Source organism: Alligator mississippiensis, chromosome 4, assembly GCF_030867095.1.
Source record: "Alligator mississippiensis isolate rAllMis1 chromosome 4, rAllMis1, whole genome shotgun sequence".
Lineage (NCBI taxonomy): Eukaryota > Metazoa > Chordata > Crocodylia > Alligatoridae > Alligator > Alligator mississippiensis.
Genome location: NC_081827.1, coordinates 118778801 through 118797038, shown reverse-complemented (window position 1 = coordinate 118797038; position 18238 = coordinate 118778801). Strand labels below are relative to the sequence as shown.

At 42.4% G+C, this 18238-nt stretch overlaps 1 protein-coding gene across 2 annotated transcripts; it reads right to left on the bottom strand.

The window, feature by feature from the left end:
* Window positions 1-883: 883 nt before the first annotated feature.
* On the bottom strand, window positions 884-11516 carry LOC102573476 (tubulin alpha-8 chain). Of its 2 annotated transcripts, none has more exons than XM_059726539.1 (5): window positions 11222-11516; window positions 6145-6367; window positions 5268-5416; window positions 3946-4626; window positions 884-2840 (listed from the first exon to the last, which is right to left on the bottom strand). In XM_059726539.1, exons 1-5 carry the CDS (start codon window positions 11222-11224, stop codon window positions 2547-2549), a joined length of 1350 nt encoding a protein of 449 aa, XP_059582522.1. In that variant the 5' UTR covers window positions 11225-11516; the 3' UTR covers window positions 884-2546. The 2 variants fall into 2 exon arrangements, with proteins under 2 accessions (XP_059582522.1, XP_059582521.1); XM_059726538.1 differs by lacking the exon at window positions 11222-11516 and adding an exon at window positions 10666-10789.
* Window positions 11517-18238: the final 6722 nt, after the last annotated feature.

Here is an 18238-nt window from a genome sequence, read left to right as displayed (position 1 = left end):
CTCCTTTAAAGGAGGAAAATTTGGGAAACCATGGCTTTCCCCTTGCAGGCTGTCAGAGTTCCAACCTGCAAGAGGCTACCTCTGCCCCACACACCCATCCCCTGCTCCACACACTGGGAGGTGAGGGGCAGTGGGTAGGGAGTGGGGGGCATTGAGTCGGGACTGGCCATCAATGTTTACAAATGGGTCTTGGTACAAAAAAGGTTGAGAACCACTGTGCTAGGACAACATGCACAGAACCTGAGAAGTTAAAATTAATTGTATCTGCTAAGGACACATTTTAAACAAGCAAGTCATCCACCAGTGTATTATGAGAACTGAAAGCTGAAATTCAGTTCTAGAAAACTACTTGCGGGTTGGGTGGCAGGATGTGCTAATCATGATTGCCATGATGGCTCCTGCTCTGGCTGCCCTGCGGGAGGTAAGTTAGCTCTGCCGGGGGCCTGCTCCTGGGGTATGGGGCCCTCAGGGCTCGCTCTCTCCCCTTCGGGAGCCTGTGGTGTTGCCTCGCTGCCACAGAAGGGGCACCAACAGATGCTGCCCAGCCTCATATTAAAGACTGCATTCCCCACATAAGAACCTCTGTGATAGGGGGAGGGACTAAAATAATTGTAGAATGTATTTTTTCTAAGGCAGGGATTGCTTAAGTGTTATCTATTTATACAGTGCCTGCAACAATGAGACCGTGATCCTCAAATGCCCCTGCAATAGGAATACACTATAATAGCTATAATTATAATATTAAACTACAATGAGGAAGATTTTTAGAAGCACCTACATGAGCTGTGCCCCCAATTCCCATGAAAAATAAATGACAGTTGAGCAGTCTTGAAATCTTTTCCTGTATAACTAAAGTGTTAAAAACCTTGGCAGGATGCTGGGTATGCTTCAGAGGTTTCACTGTAGTTTTACCTTTACTCTTAGTGTTTCCTGCACTGTCATCCATTTTTTTCAGAAGTGCACACATTTCAGAAGAAAGCCATTAAATTTGTTTAAAATCAGATATTTTTGTAATGTTCCAAGAACTAAGAAAACCTTTGAGCTGCCATATTTTTGTCAAATATTCTCTTTTCGATTTATCTATTTTTCCTGTTTCCTTACAAAACAAGAATCCAAGTAAAGAAATTCAATGCAGAATGCTTCCAGGAATACACAATAGGAATTTAACAGTTAAAATCACAAAGCCAGCAATGGAACAACTTAAGCTTTGCAACAATTGCATTAGTTTAGATGCTTTTACATTAAATATTTTCTGTTACCGGTTTAGACCCTGGTTCAGGACAGTACTATTTAGAAAACCACTTAAACATGTTCCTAAGTTCCCATAGCATCACTGATAATTACCTGTGTACTTAGAGCACCTGATGAAATCTGTCCTGAAGAGGGACATTTTTCTAAACTGAGACACTATGTCTTAAGTATGATGTTTAGTATATTACTACTTATATAATTAAATATGTAAAACATGCTGAGTGTACAACACCTGTAAGATAATGTTGCACCGGGAACTTTTAACTACAGGTAGAGTATAGGTGAGGCTTTTTGATAAAAGTTTGTGGAGTTTTCGTAGACAATAATGGCTGGAACTGACTGACATACTGTGATACATTGTGATCTTTGCTCACCGTTATTCAAATTATTTTGCCTATTTAAATTATTGCATTGATTGTCCACTTTCAGATGTCACCATCCACCATTAAATCAAGGATGCCACAGGCAGCACAAGTTGTTTCTGGATGGAGCAAGGATTGCAGAAGAGAGAAGAACCGCTCAAATGGAGTAAGAGACTTTGGGACCTTCAGAACTCATGAAAGATGGTGCAAACAATTTTCCATACATCAGGGAATTATCAAATTGCAACAATTTCACAGGAACACAAAGGGGGAAAATCTCCTTTTATATGCTACAATTTTAGAGTTCCTGTGCCCAATAAAAACTGCTGCCACAAGAAAGGACAAATATTTCCAAAAACTGCACAAAATTCCATATTTCTATCAGAAATGAAAGTTCCACAGAACAAAAGAACAGACACATCTCGTGTTGGTCACTCATTCACATACAGACTGAGGAAAGAGCCAAACTGTGAAGCAAAGGTGGGCTCATTTATCTGTTTTCACATCTCCCAGCACCCTGAGCAACAAAAGGTAGGGATAAGTCAAATTTGCTCTATCTACAGTGTTTCCCTATGATTATTTTACAGATTTGTATAACTCAGCCTGGGGGCTGAATGATAGTGATTTTAATACAGATGCAGTGGGTTAAACTGGTAATTGAGTGGGACTAAGAAATTCATTTCTCCCAAGCTGAATTGACAATAAATGAAACTTAAACTGCTTTCCTTTAAGCACTGAGTAGGGTTAATGCATTCAGCTCAGGTGGTCATATTCCAAAAGATAATTTCCCTGTGATTTGAGGAGACCTTTACTGGCCCTTTAATTTTCATTGTCTACATTTTACATGAACATAGGTTGCCAGACAGGACAGTACACACATGCAATACAGAAACACAGAGGCAATTCCATGCTAAGTGAAGGACAAAGTGTATTTTAAAATTCCTCCCCATCATTTTCTTCTTCAACTGAGTCAGTTCCCACTTCCTCATAGTCCTTTTCCAGTGCAGCCAAGTCCTCTCGGGCCTCTGAAAACTCCCCTTCCTCCATGCCTTCACCAACATACCAGTGCACGAATGCCCTCTTGGCATACATCAGGTCAAACTTGTGGTCCAGCCTTGCCCAGGCCTCAGCAATGGCTGTGGTGTTGCTTAGCATGCAAACTGCACGCTGCACCTGTGCCAGGTCTCCTCCAGGAACCACAGTGGGAGGCTGGTAATTGATGCCAACCTGGAGGTAAGAAGTAAGTTGAGGAAAGAAAACAAAAGTTAAAGAAAAGGACGATAAAAACAAGAAACATCACAGGTGGGAGGAAAGGGGGCAGGTGTGAAGCTAAAAACAGAGTACTGAAATTATGTAAAGTCAAATATCATATAAGTTGCCCTTTATTCAACTATTCCTTGTTCAGCTATAACCCACAAAAAACAAGGCAGAACAACTAAACTGGGCATAGGGAACCAAGAGGGGTCATGCACTCTATAGTTAAATGTCACTGAGATTATCTATATTCTTCTCAGTGTTTAATGCCCACAACTGCTGCTCAACATGAATTACATTGTTGTATCCAGCCATAAGGAAAATATGTTCCACCTACAAACTTTCAAATCAGGGCCCATCCCCTGAGAAACGTAGATTAGTTTTCCATATTTGCTGCTGTTAGCCTCTGGAAATCAAGTCTGTCAGTACTGCTGAATAGCCAGCAGTGGGGGTTCATGACCGAAAAATCACATTCATGTCTTATTTAACAAGATGGATTCTATTTGTTTTTAAAATTATATTAATAGTTTAGCGGACATTCTGACCAGCTTCTTTAGATTTTAATTCCTAATTTAACACCTCTTTAATTTAAAACTTCCTTTAGAGTTGACATTTCCTAGGCTGCCAAACAAGCTGATGCTTAGGGGGCTGCATCAACAAAAATATCCAAATTCCAAAAGAGACACTGCAGATTATACACACACACACACACACACACACACACACTCCTAACCATTCATTTCTCTCACAAGTGTAAGCAGCAGAGAAGTGAAACCACACATTAGTCTAGACCAGGTGTGCTCAACCCCAGTCTGTGTGCCAGACCCAACTCACAACACCTCACAGGCTCCCCATGGGTCTGGACGTTTGGCAGCAGTGGAGTGGTGCAGGGCCCCAGGGCTCAATCCCAACATGTGGAGCAATGGTGCGAGGCCCCAGGGCCTGATCCAGCTCATGGACAGGCTCTGTGCCACTCATCTGGCCAGCAGAACCAAAAGACCAGTGGTCTGGACTATTTCACAATGTATCTTTAGTAAAAAAAAAAAAAAAAAGGGCAGTGCACTTTTGCCTTCCTCACCTTGAAGCCTGTGGGACACCAGTCCACAAACTGGATGGTTCTCTTGGTCTTGATCGCAGCAATAGCTACATTGACATCTTTGGGGACCACATCACCCCGATACAGCATGCAGCAGGCCATGTACTTCCCATGCCGTGGATCACACTTCACCATCTGGTTGTTGGGCTCAAAGCAGGAACTGGTGATTTCTGCTACAGACAGCTGCTCATGATAGGCCCTCTCAGAGGAGATGATGGGTGCATAGGTCACCAGGGGAAAGTGGATGCGTGGGTAGGGTACCAGGTTGGTCTGAAACTCTGTCAGATCCACGTTGAGGGCCCCGTCAAAGCGCAGAGAGGCTGTAATTGAGGAGACTATCTGGCTGATGAGGCGGTTAAGGTTGGTGTAAGAGGGGCGTTCAATGTCCAGGTTGCGGCGGCAGATGTCATAGATGGCCTCATTGTCCACCATGAAGGCACAATCTGAGTGCTCCAGGGTGGTATGGGTGGTCAGGATGGAGTTGTAGGGCTCCACTACAGCAGTAGAGACTTGAGGGGCAGGATAGATGGCAAACTCCAGTTTGGATTTCTTGCCATAGTCCAGGGAGAGCCGTTCCATCAACAAGGAAGTAAATCCAGATCCTGTGCCCCCACCAAAGCTGTGGAAAATCAGGAATCCCTGCAGCCCAGAGCAGGCATCAGTCTGAAAAGGAAAAGAGAGTAGATACAGTTTAAATCTGAGACTCCCATGACTCCATCCTGAGACTGAAACTGGAACATTTGTACCCAATACATAGCACAGAGTTCAGCAAAGCTTTCCTGAAAAAAGACTTTCTCTGTCCTATGCCCTCTTCAACAACCCAGCTGAGGAACTATACATCAGACCGGAGATTATCTTAGGCATTTAACATCTCTCAGGTTTAGTTTTACCGAATCACTGGATGAACAAATACCTAGCCATACACTTAGACACCAAGATGTATCAATACTGGCTGTGATAAAGTGATAAGGGTTACAGTTTCTTATTGTAGGAGCCCTTGTTTAAATGGATTTTCTCTCTAAAGCAGGTTCTGAAAACCCATAGTCTGTGGGCAAGATATGACCGGGAGAGTGGCAGGGAGGGAAGGGGTATACTTTGGACCCACACTGGGTCATTCTTGCCTGCCACTGGAAAACCTTGCTGACTCCTGCTCTAGTATCATCCAATCAAGTGGGGTATGATTGACCAAACCCCTCTGACTGGGTAAGCCCTCTCCTCTGAGTCAATGAGACTACCTGGTGCCAGATAAGACCTCTGTTTGTTCCTCTCCCCCTGAATATCATTTCTTAAGGAATGGCACTTACCAGTTTACGAATACGATCAAGCACCTTGTCAATGCTTTCTTTGCCAATGGTGTAGTGACCACGGGCATAGTTATTAGCTGCATCCTCTTTTCCAGTGATCAGCTGTTCTGGATGGAAAAGCTGTCGGTAAGTGCCAGCCCGCACTTCATCTGTCCAAAAAAGTAAAACTGTGAGAAGCCTAAAGCAGGCAGGCTTCAATGGCAGTCAGTTCTGCTGAATATACTACACAGGAATGCTAAATGGAAGTGCTGTATACTTTAAATTATGAAAGACCACTCTTTCAGATAAAAAGCTCTGTGGTGTCACAAAGAGAAGGTACTGGACTCACTGGAGGAAGAAGAAATAGATACTTTCTATTGCAATCAATTTGTTGTGTCACTGCCAATTTGTGGAAGAACTTGTGGAAAAAAATAAGCTTCTGTACTAACTGGAGGACAAGCCATCATAAAAGAGAGGGGCTTTGAATGTAATGGTGATTCCTCATAAAAAAGGGAATGGAAAATTCTCAGGAAACCTCTTCAGAACATTCATTCTCCTCTCTCCAATATGAATTAGAGGAATGCAGCATTCAGACCACAAAATAAAATGCTATTATATACAAGATATAAAAGTGACCAAGAGAAGGTACACAGATCATCTCATATTTATTAAATACGGGCCTCCCTTGATCTACCATTATCAAAGTTTGTTCCAGCTATGAAGGTAATGGAGTCTAATAAAATTTGGTACTAAAAGTCTCAGAAATATTTTATGCCCTAGCGATAGACCAAGATAGAGAAGTGATTGCCTCTGTGCTATATTGGAGACTGGTGAAACACAATACTGAAAAGCTGAAGAATAGGTTCTTTTTCATTTTCCAAGCTAATTCTGTACTGACCTACTACAGTTGGTTCCAAATCCACCATGACAGCTCGTGGCACATGTTTTCCTGTGACTGTTTCACTGAAAAATGTGGTAAAGGAGTCATCATAATTGGGTTTGTTGGACGGATTCTTGAAGGTGCCATCTGGCTGGATGCCGTGTTCCAGACAGAAGAGTTCCCAGCATGCGTTGCCAATCTGAACTCCTGCCTGACCAATGTGAATGGAGATGCACTCACGCTATAGGGAGAGAACAAAGGAAAGGTCAGAAGAACCAATGCATATCATACCTCCTTCTCATTCCTAAAAATTCTTTATGTCTAGAATATTACTGTGCAGAAATCTGAAACCAACTTCTAACTTGATTTGGTCTGAATTCTCTAATCCTATGTGCACCCCAAGAATCACTGTGCAGAACAGCCAGGGAACAAGGACTTGCCCACTGTCTTCTGTATGCAGTAGGAGTCCCAAATATTATTTACTAATGGGAAACTATGTATTTTGCTGTAGAACTATGCATACGAATAAATAGCATCTCTCTCAAAAGGTAAGTGTATATTTGAAAGTACACATTTGAAGGTGTGTGTTTGTGTATGTATAGCAGAAGCATGCACTTATATATGTTTATGCACATACAAACAGGAAAATATATGCAGGCACACAAAATGTTACCTTGCTTCACATGGACTGACAGACCCCAGAAGAGGAGCATGTGTCAGGTCTATTTATTTTTGTTCCTGGCGCAGACCTGACGCAGCTGTGTGGTATTTTTCAACTATATGTAATCCAAGAGAAGTGCAGTGTCTTCTGATTCCTCAACCCTATTATGGCAGGCCATGTGGGAAGCTGGAAAAAACTGCTCTAGGAACTATATATTCCCTTCAAAAATTATTTGAGATTCGTCTAATATGATACAGTTCTCCCTGAGAGCCCCTACCCACCCATGTATTTACACCCTGCATGAGCAGGCATGGCTGCTCAAGCAATGTTATTGCAACATAATATGAGCATATGCTTATATATTTAAATAATTTTGAATAGTTATTACCATGGCATCCAGGCCCTTTAGCTAGAGAACAGTAATGTGAAAAATAAAAGCATCAAATTACATCCTCAACAAAATAAGTACGTCTGCCCTGAAGCTCTTTGAATTACACAGAAGTGTGAATTTCAAATATCCCTCTGGGGGAGCCCTGCTGCTGGCTTTGATATGTTCAAATATAGATGCATATACCAAACACTTCTGAGCTGGTCTTCAATGCTACGGCATTGTTTAAATGACAGTTCTTTCCTTCATGTTCATATGCAATAGTCGTCAAGCCAAATTCTGCTGTCAGGTACACTTGTATTAGCCCTTTACCACCAATGGAGTTGCACCAGTGTACCTGAGGGTTTAATCTGAAGGTGGTAGAATTGCATTGATAGTGATGTAGGTATAGATGTACTGTGGAGAGTTATTTAGGTGTCACTGGTAGTATATTCTGGCCATGGAGAATTTTAATTACTGATGATGTCACAAAATAAATACTTCAGTGTGTGTCTACTGAAAATGAATCTCTTCCCTTGTAAACTGAGCACATTGGATTCATAGACACATGAAGCATGATAATCCCATAAGAAAGTTTTCACAGAGCATGCCTACATGTGCACATTTACTGCACAGTAGCCAAAATAACTACACAGTACAGGTTTAAGTCTATACGTGCATACCCGTACTTATGCCGACCCGTACTTATACCGTACTTATGCCCAATTAGTTACTGCACAGTAACATACATGTAGATGCCTTACTGCGCAGTAACACTGTGTGTATGGACTGATTTAGGACTAACTTTAGTCCCGAGTTAGTCTACACACAGTATTAATACATCTAAATAACTGCATGTGTAGACACCAGCCTATTCCCACCTACTGTGCCATAATTTACTGTGCAGTAAATTTAAGCCAGTGTAAATGCACATGTAGACACACCCACAGAATACCATTCAGAGCAGAACCACATTTAGAAGCTGGGCATTGTCTCTGGAACCTGAGGAGCCCCTCTGCTCTCTCCCTCACATTAACAGATGGATACTGTCTGAACCTTTCTATTTCCTCAGACTCAAATGAGTGGGGTATTGATCCAGAGATTTAAAATTTGAGGATTTAATTTAGGATTAACAAAGACCACAAATCTCTTCCTTCCCTCTTAGTTCAGGCCTTAAGTCCCACTGATTTGATATGCTGTCTATTTAATGTGAATGTCTTAGTTCTGCCCTTGGAGCTGGCCAGCTCTGATGACTCTCATCAACAGGGAGATGCATCTACTCCCATTCTTTCCCCCTGCCTCCCTCCCCATCCCAGACTAGCTACAGTTTTGAAATGCTCTAACTGCCAGGGTGGAGAGAACAAAAAAAAAAAAAAAAATAGAACAAGGTTTTAAAGCAGGGTTTTCAAAATAAACAGCTTCAAAATAGGTCACTGTGTCTTTAATATTGAAGAGACTGGACTTGACTTAGAGTGCCAGATAGAGTAAACAGATCTCTCTAAGACATTTAAATCTTGAGCCTACTCAAAACTCATATTTCACATTCCTTCTCTAGTAGCCTGAGTCTCACATTTGCTCTTATCAACTATGCTGCTGATCCAAAGCCCATAGAAGCCAATGGAAAAACTCCTATCTGCTACAATGAGCTCTGGATCAAGCTCTCCCTCTAAAATGCTCTTATATAAAATCAGAAGCAGTAATGTTAGCAAAAAATTAAGCACAATTTAACTTAGTTTTTAACTATACTGGGATGGCTTTTAATCTTCTGAATGTATCTGCATTGCTATTTCTGAACAGTATGCTATGTAGCAAACCAAGAGCCATAGGTGCTGACTTTTATTTTTGCTGGAGGGAGGGAGGGGCAAGATGATGGACATGTGAAAAGTTTTACAGATTTCAGGAAACAGCCCTCTTCCCGAGGGGCACCAGGAGGCCCCCACATACTTGGCACCTCTGCACCTCTGTGTGCGGTTAGGTTTGCCTAAGTAGACGGGGAAGCTGTGTTAGTGTGACTGCTTGTGAAGGGAGCATTCTAGTTCTGTACCAGTAATAGGGATGAACTAGGGAATGACATAGTTCTCAGAACCAAAATAAAGCCCTCTAGAGTAATAGCCAGGTTGAAATGGGGTTTTCAGCTGCATCTATAAGAAGGCCCCCAAGAGTTAATAATGAATCTACCAGAAATTCCTAAAAATAAATGCCGTATTTTCTTTCTCTCATATGCATGCACACATATGTGCATGTCAACACCCACAAAGCCAAGCCAGGAACATATGTATGTGAATGTGTGTGTGTGTGTTCAGTGAATAGAGATTCACATGATGCCGATAAGGGTTACACTAATTTAACAAAACACTGACTTTTGTGACTATTTCAACTACATTTCTACAGTGACTTCTTTTGAGTTTTCTAGTAGGAAGCTACAAATGATGTGAAATGCTATATTATCCATATGCTACTAAACTTAAGTTTCAGAATTACAAACAAAAGGCACTGAACAGATCATTCTGATTGTAACTCCACTGACTTAATTAGAATTCCATTGAAGAAAAATATGGTGTGCTATAATTTTCCCAGCCTGCATTTGACACATTCTGAATCTCCCTTGCTCTTTGTATTTAATAGCAGGAGTTTCTCCTTTTACTTTGTGATGTATCAGTGAGATCAGGGCTCTATGACACAAACAACTAATGACTGGCAAAAGGCTGATGTCATAACAGGGCCTGTGGGCATCCTTGAAACTTTCTTGGATCTGTGGTGATTGGAGACTGCTCACAACTCTTAAGAGAATAGAGTCCAAAATCACAACCCTAGTGAACTGTTCCACCCTCGTACTGGTTTCTTATTGACCGTATCATCTAAAAATATATTTCCCTACCTAGATGAAAATTTCTGTATTTTTATTTTTGTTTCATTGCCATTGATTGCTGAAGTTACGAATTCTCTGACTATCTACAAAGGAGCTCAACAGATACAAAACTACTGTTGTGGCCCTTTCATATCATATGGGATATGCTGGTATTTTTGTGTGTTCAGAATGAGCTTTCCCAGCATGGATTTTGTGAGGGATTAGAGGGGTTTGATAGGAAGGGTTTGGTCTACCTTGGATTTTTTTCTTCTCTGGTTGTCTGTTTTACAAGTAAGAGGAATGCTCTGTTAAGCAACCTCCCAGGTTTAAGGGTTTCAATCTTCCACTTGAGGAATGAAGTAGAATCAAAAGCCAGGAATAAAAGCACTCACTTGGCAACAAATGGGCTACTCTGTTGTAAAGGCTGGGCCAAGAGCACCTAGTCACCAACAAGGTATTCTCAACTCAGTTCACCTGCATCAGTACCTGATTGAATCTACCAGCTGAATCTAGACCCTGAAAGCAAAAGCAAGCTAAACCTTTTGCTTCTCATCAGGCTCCACAATAGGACACATGGCAGATCTCCCTGACTCCTTTCTTCTTCCTCCCCCACAAATCCTCCTATGCCCTGTATAAGGGTGGCATTCCCATGGTCCCACTTACCATAATGCCTCCAGTGGTGTTCACTTCCCTTCTTGGTCAGCAATAGCAGTTTTTGATACAACTTTCTCTGCTGTTGTGTGACTCTGAACTGTAAAGTAGGGGGGGGAGCCTGGGCCATACACCAAACACCTGCTGCTACTCATCAGTGTCATAGTGCAGGGTGGGGAGTAGGTCACAATCTCCACACCTCTTCCCATTTACATCACTAACTCCTATACCTACTTCCCCACATGCATACACAGTTCATCCCTATTCCCAATATTCAGTACACTACAAATTCCATACACTTTCACCACTCCTCCCTACAGACATATAAAATCAGAGCATAACCCAATTCAGCATATATTGCAGATTCTTTGACCGCTTGGATACATGCAAGATTAAATTCAGGCCCTCTGTACCTATATACAATTCACGTATTCATATTCTCTCACCAGTAGCCTTTATATATGCACAAGAATCTTTCCCAGGCTCCACTACAGAAAGTGGAGAAAACAAAGGAATGTGAAATACAAACAGAGCAGGAAATAAAGAGATGAAGAATAAGTATAATTACCATTCTGGTGTATTATACAACTGCACTTGTCCAGTCCTTTCTATAGCTTCTTCTGTGTCCTTGCTTTCATCTGACTCCCCTTGCATAGTCTAATTTATTTTATTGCTTCTCTGTGCATATGTCAGTACCTGGGACCACAGTGCAGCTGTGAAATATTCAAGTCAGAATCCAGCTGGTTTAACTGAATAAGAAGAGAATTGGCTTCTTGTTGCAGTGCTTATAGCAAAAGAATAGCTGAATGGCTATATGCACACGTAGAAGTACTTACATCCAGTGACTGCTTTATTGTCTGCTGCCTGTACTCCAGGCTGAAAGTTGAAAACAGGAAACTTATCTCAGACTCAGAGCTCACATTACAAGGAGTATAACACAGTAAACTCCTCAGAATCTGAACAGTCTGTTCTCTCGTTTTCTTAGAATCACATTGTGCACATTTAGCTATTATAGTACAAAATGTACATTTCTTATTATTTAGGGTAAATTCACCTTACACAAGTTAGTACTGGGATATTGTACTGTCCATTGGTAACCAGCATTTAGCTACCGGTATATCTTTGCTTAATTCAATTAATTGTTTGTAGATGGTTGGAGGGGATTGCCTTTTTATTTTGAAGTAGGATTGTACTATTACTATAGACATGCTGGTTCAGGAAATATCTGACACACACAGACTCTGATGGATTTCTTATGGGGGGTGTTGCACAAATCATCCACCTCATCCTCACCCTACAACTTTACTTTACAAAAATCATCACTTCCTCCAAACCATAATCACAGCTATGGGGCACAAAGATGGCCCTTGGAATGCCAACTTCTTCATGAGCCACCTGGAAGAAAAATTTATAGAAAACTGAGATATCAAACTTGCACTATACCTGTTTGGTCCAGTTAATGAAGATATATCTTTATTAGACAGAACATCTAGACTCACTTATTGACTTCCACTACAGATTTAACAACTATCATCCCTCAGTCAGACTTTCTCTGGAATACTCCTACCTTAACATCAACTTTCCAGATAACAATCCATGTCCAGAATAGCACCCTACACACCACTATACACAGAAAACCCACAGACCACCATACCTATGTCCACAAGACAGGCAATCATCCCAAGCTTATCAAAAAAGTTGTAATCTACAGCCTGGATCTCATATACCACTGTGTCTGCTTTGAGGAGAACACTCATGATGCTCACCTGACTAACCTAAAATCTGCAACTATACAACCAGGACACTCCAGTTGAAAAACAGACCACACATTTGAAAGAGCTATCCCTCACTGTAACCTGCTACAATACCAAAAGTATTTTTGACCACACACCCCTGGTGGTCACCTACTACCCCACACTGAAACAGATCAAAAGAATCATCAGATAACTTCAACCTATACTTGACAAAGATCAGACCTTGAGAGAAATATTCTGAGACCACCTGGTGCTGGTTTTCAAACCAATTCATAACCTTGCCCAACTCACAGGCAGGAATGAGTCCACCTGCCATTGATTAACCACCCACCATCAGGCCAGAATTCTTGATCCCAGCAGAGAAGGCCACCAGGTAGATGGATTGGCAAGTTTCCACCTGCACCAGTTCATTATGGCCTTGGATGATGAGGAGCATTTTGTTGGCATACACCAAAAGGATACTCTCATGGTCAGTTTAGTAAACACCAAACCAAACAACCAGCTGCATAAGAGCCAAAGGAAGGGCCCTGTGGTGGTGGTATAGAGCTGGATGTGGGGAAGTTTGATGCACTCCCCATCCAAAAGTGATGGATTCAATCAGGGTCCAGTTGATCTTACCCCTTTGGAGGTACCTGGAGAAACCATATGAAGGAAGGACCAAAGCCAAATTCCCTCCCTATGAGGTATCTGTCAGCCACTACTAACAAACATTTTCTCCTGGTCGAGGAACAGGAGGGTGAATGATTGGCAGTCCTTCCAAGTGAACTTGAGGAGATCCTGGACCATGTGCAGGATATCAAAGATAATGCACCCTGGAATTGTGTACATCCGTTTGGGGTGAATTGCATCTGCCAACACAGACCTCAGGCTCAACAAGATGGCTTTTGCTATGACCTTTAGTCCATGAAAAGAAATGAGACTGGGCACCAATTCTTTAGATCATAGGAGTTTTCCTTTTTGGGCAGTATGATCAGCATACCCGTCTTGCTTGACAGGGGAAGCTCCCCATTCCTTTCAGATCAGACTGCAACAAGGTCTATTCAATGGGTGGTCTTCCAGAAGACATGGTAGAACTCCACTGTCTTACCATCAATACCCAGAGATTCATTGGTAGACATCAGCCAGAAGGCTTCTGATAACGCAGCCAAATTGAGACAATCCTCCAGCTGGTCCCAGTCACCCATGCTGACTTGTGCTAGTCTTTCCCACAGGACCTTACAACACAGTCATAAGTTGGATCTGGACAGAAGAGTCCCATGTAAAAATCTCTTGCCCTTTCCCAGAGCTCTCAACTTCTTGACACCACTCCTTTTCTCCAAGGCATAAAAGAAGTAGGAGCTACAGTCAATCTCAAAGAGACAAATGTGCCATGGGCAATGTGTTTGTCCAGAGCTTGGAGCTCTTCCTGCTTCTCCTGACACTCTCTGCTAAGGTGCAGGTTTCTGAGTCAGTGGCAAGAAGCCTCTCTAGCTCCAAAACCTGCCTCTCCAAGAATTCTCACCATCTCTGTGCCAAGGGAAAGGTCCACCTCTGTTTTGCCAGGCTAGCCAGAACTCCCAAAAGGAGTTGCTGAAGGGGGCCAGCAGAATGCCAAAAGAGTATATACTTGGACAGTGTTCAGAAGGGAAATATAGATACTGTCTAGCCAAGAGTGTTGTGCCTGATGTTGCTCACTCTTGACAAAGGTGAATGTAGGGGTCTCATCAGAGCCTTGGGCACATCAGATGTCCATCAGGGAGTAGTCAGTGATGGCCTCTTTTGAGATGTTTGCCATGGCCTGGCTACACTCTATGCTAGTCTAGTCCTGTGCCCCAAGTATGATGCTGAAGTCCCTGCCAAGTACCAAGCACTCTTGAGGATTCAGGGTGCTGAGGTAATCAGCTACGGGCTAACAGATTCACATCATCTCCAGGCAGGGGCAGATCCAGAGGACCCTGCAACCACCATGTCCACTTGCCATAGGTGTAGAGGGCATCATGAACACTGTGGGCCCACTGGTCATTCTTAACATTCTGCTTCTTGGGCCCCTTTGTCTCCCGTACCAGGGCTTTTACACTTTTGAGGGCCTGGTGGTAGTCCCTCCACCTATCTAGGGTGCACTGCACCCTCTTGTCCATAGGCCCCCCAGGAGTTAAAGGGAGCCATAAATGTCCCCTCTTCTCCACTGCCTCTTGGGTGGTGGCCTCTATGGCAAGGAAAAGCATCACCTTGCCAGACATCTTGGAGGCCACCATGATCTTGGAGGCCTCCACTGCTCCTGCCAGAGTGCACACGTAGGGTTGTATGTGGAGCACAGCAAGGACCTGAGCCCCCTGGTGATGTTGTGGAAGGCGCCCTGGCTGCCCAAAATGGTTTGGGCAGAGAGACAGTGGAGGCACCAGACAGGGCAGCTGTAGGTTTCCCTGCATTTGCCTGAGCATAGCTTCAGGTGCTCTTCCAAGCTCTGGAGCCTGCAGACTTAGTGAAAGGCTGGATGGGTGGGGTGCCAGTTAAAGAGGTACCTCTGGCCAAGGTAGATGGATCTGATTTGGCCTTCACAGCTGATTTGGCTTTTCCCTTTCCCGCCCCCTTTGAGGAAGAGGAAGCAATTGAGGAGCCCTTGCCCCTGCTTTGATTCTGTTTTTCAGCTGCTGTGGCCCCATCTGAGGGGAGACTGTCCAGGTGAGGCCCTCCTGGTCCCTTCTCCCACACCCTCCCTCGCTTTCTTCCTCCTTGTTAGAGGCTGCCAGAGAGGCACCCCCCTCAGGGGGATCTTGCCCTGCCAAGGCAGTGGGGCAAGGAAGTGTATGTGGAAGGAGCACTGGGCTCTCCTCTTTGCTTAGGAAAGAGAGAGCTGGTTAGTCAGGAGCATGCATCAAGGGTTGCCTCCTCAGGAAAACAGCACGGGGGGTGTGGGTTAAGGCTCAAAGGAAAGTCAAGAGTTTCCATTACCTACTCACAGCTCCAGAAATCCAGCACAGCTAGCTGGGAGTAGCAGGGAGTGGCAGCTGGGTAAAATGGACCACTGTTCTGACCATCTGGGCACATCCACACGTTCATTAATGCACAGTAGTTACTGCGCATTTAGTTTAGTACTTGCTTAATTATTAACTAAATGTGCTATAACTACAGTTACTGCGCAATAGCAGTGGCACATGGTTTTTTTGTGATGGTTACTGAACAGTAGCCTAATAACACTGTGCAGTAGCTTATTAGCATGTTTTTTTACCAGCATAATACTGCACAGTGTTATTAGGCTACCATGCAGTAAGCGTCTCATGTAGATGCGCCCTCAATGGCACTACTTAAGATTTTACATTCTTACATATAGATAAACTACCTATCAGGAACAGGGGCCAAATCTTAATGAATTTAGCACAATAATGGGCTAATCCTAGAAAACCATGTATTTCTGAGGGCTTTTCTGGGGGCCATGCTACAACTACTCCCCTTCTGCCTCCCCCACCCTGCACTCCTAATTTCTTCTGGTTCTGTATCTCTTACAGAAGTTGCCTAGACCATGGAAGTCTATTTGCAATTTCTGCAGGTAGGAATCATGCTCTTTTCTATCACTGGTCTACCCATTAACCACACTATAATAATGTCACCATCCATGTTTTGAGTCTTTTGCACCCTTATCAGATCTGCTAGATAACACATTGTCCCATTTATGGAGCTGGGAATGATTAAAGTATGGAACATTTGTACCTTTGAATGGACAAATTTACCAGTCCCTCTGTAGTGGAGTGGCAGCTTGACCTGAGTCTTATTACAAACCTCTAAAATAGGCAACACATGAGATTAGCTAGGCATTTGAAGGTTGGAGTGTGGACTAATGCCACTGAGAATCATGTTTGTCCATTAATAATTAATCACTGCCATTCCATTTTGGTAAGTTTAAATTGACACATGTCTGAAGTACATCAGTAGGGCACTGCCACTGTGGATCATATGGCTAACTAAAGGACTGTGAGCTCCAGAATAGACCATTTAACACCTTTCTCTAGCATTAATTCGTGTTAAACAAAAAATGAAAGAAAAACAGGAGAAAGAAATGTTCAGGTGGTTGTGCAGTCAGGCTGGCTGTCTTATTATATGAGTTGACAGATTACTACTAGGCAGGTGGACCTGAAACAGGTTAGTTCCTTTCATTGTTAATATATTGGTGTATTGTACCACTATTTACAGTTCATCAAATGTTTTCATCTGACTAAGAAGTCAGATTGATCTCTTTATTCCTTATTAATGACAAACCACAACTAAAAAAAATCTTGTTGACACAAAGAGCAATAGCAAATGGGCTATAAAAGCTTAAAGATTTTCTGTATAAAACTCAATCCTTTAATCTTATTGCCACCTAACAAAAGAATTGTGAACAAATCACTTCCCAAAGTTAGAATAAATTAAGCCACAGATATTATACATATCCTATGTTATATGTATCATGAAAATATTTTCTTTAAACAGAGGGCAAGTCTGCATGTTTTAAAATAACTTTTTGTTCATTTCATCACAAAGGAACAACGTAATATGTCATAGTATGCATTTCAAAAGGGTTGTTTCACTTCTGCAAGAGCCACTGTCATCCACAAAATCTGTTCTTACATCTTGTATATGTAGTTAAATTGCAGGTGCAACTCTGCAGCTGCAAAAATAACTATTTCATTGTGGTACAGGTGGAGCTACGATTATTCAGATTAGGAACAACTTTTCATTTTACAAATACAAAATGGGGCAAATCCAAGTAGGCCTCTTGAACACTTATGTGAACCAAGGTATAATTCTCTAACATGGCTGGAATTTGTGTGTTGAGGGTTTGTTTCTGTAACAATAGCGATTATTTTTATTTAAAGAAAGACATTGATGACAAAATAATAATACATCAAGCAATAACAATAATAATGACATGCTGTTCTAAACTAAAAAAAAATCTTAATACCATTTAAAGGTGCAATCAATATTATATAAAAGAAATCACAAAGCCTTATCATGCATTCTTACATTACCCATAGTCAAGCTATTTCTTTTGTCTGTCATGTATTTGTATCTGCATTATTACTATGTCAGAAGGATTCCCGGAACTTTCAATACCATTGTCCTGTAACTCCTATACTGCAGATACTGTTACTTCAAACACTACGTCAATTATAGTTATTATCTGTTAACCAATTACACCAAGCCTATCAACATACCTACCCCTACAAACCAAACCTATCAGTACATGGCTGTGTTTCTGCTGCAAGGGACAGAACATCCAAAAGTTGCTTTGAAGTCTGTTGGAGTTGAGGATACTCGGCCCAGTGAGGCTCTAGGCACTTACTGAGATCAAAACTCTTCATTACCTACCTTACAGTGGATTGTTAGTTGGTGAAGGACAACAGAACTGACCTCTTTTCAGCACCAGCACTATCAGCCACAGGAAAAATAGTTATCCTGCCTTCCCTGCACAAGGCCTTGTTCACAGGGGACAGAATACTTCCTAAAACCCAGTTGTCAGCTTGATTCTTTTTCCGCATTGAATCACAGGAAGAGAAAAGGGGAGGAAGAAGGGAATAAGGAAAGGTGAATACAGAGGGTGCGGGGCAACTGGAATAAGAGGGCAATGGAAAAAGAGGTCAGGCAGAAGAATCTTGTGGAATGAGAAGAGCTTTGGGAATAGGGATGAGGAAAAGGTCTGTCAGGCTAGGACTGGAAACAGGGAAGACATTGTAATTGGGAGCTGGAGTAGAAGAAGGCCTGGTAGGGTAAAAAGTTTAGGATAAGGGGCAGGAGTCATTTGTCTGTGGGGGTACACTGAGATTGAATGAAGAGGCTGGGGAAGGAGAAGGCAATTGGGAGTGGGGATAATGGAG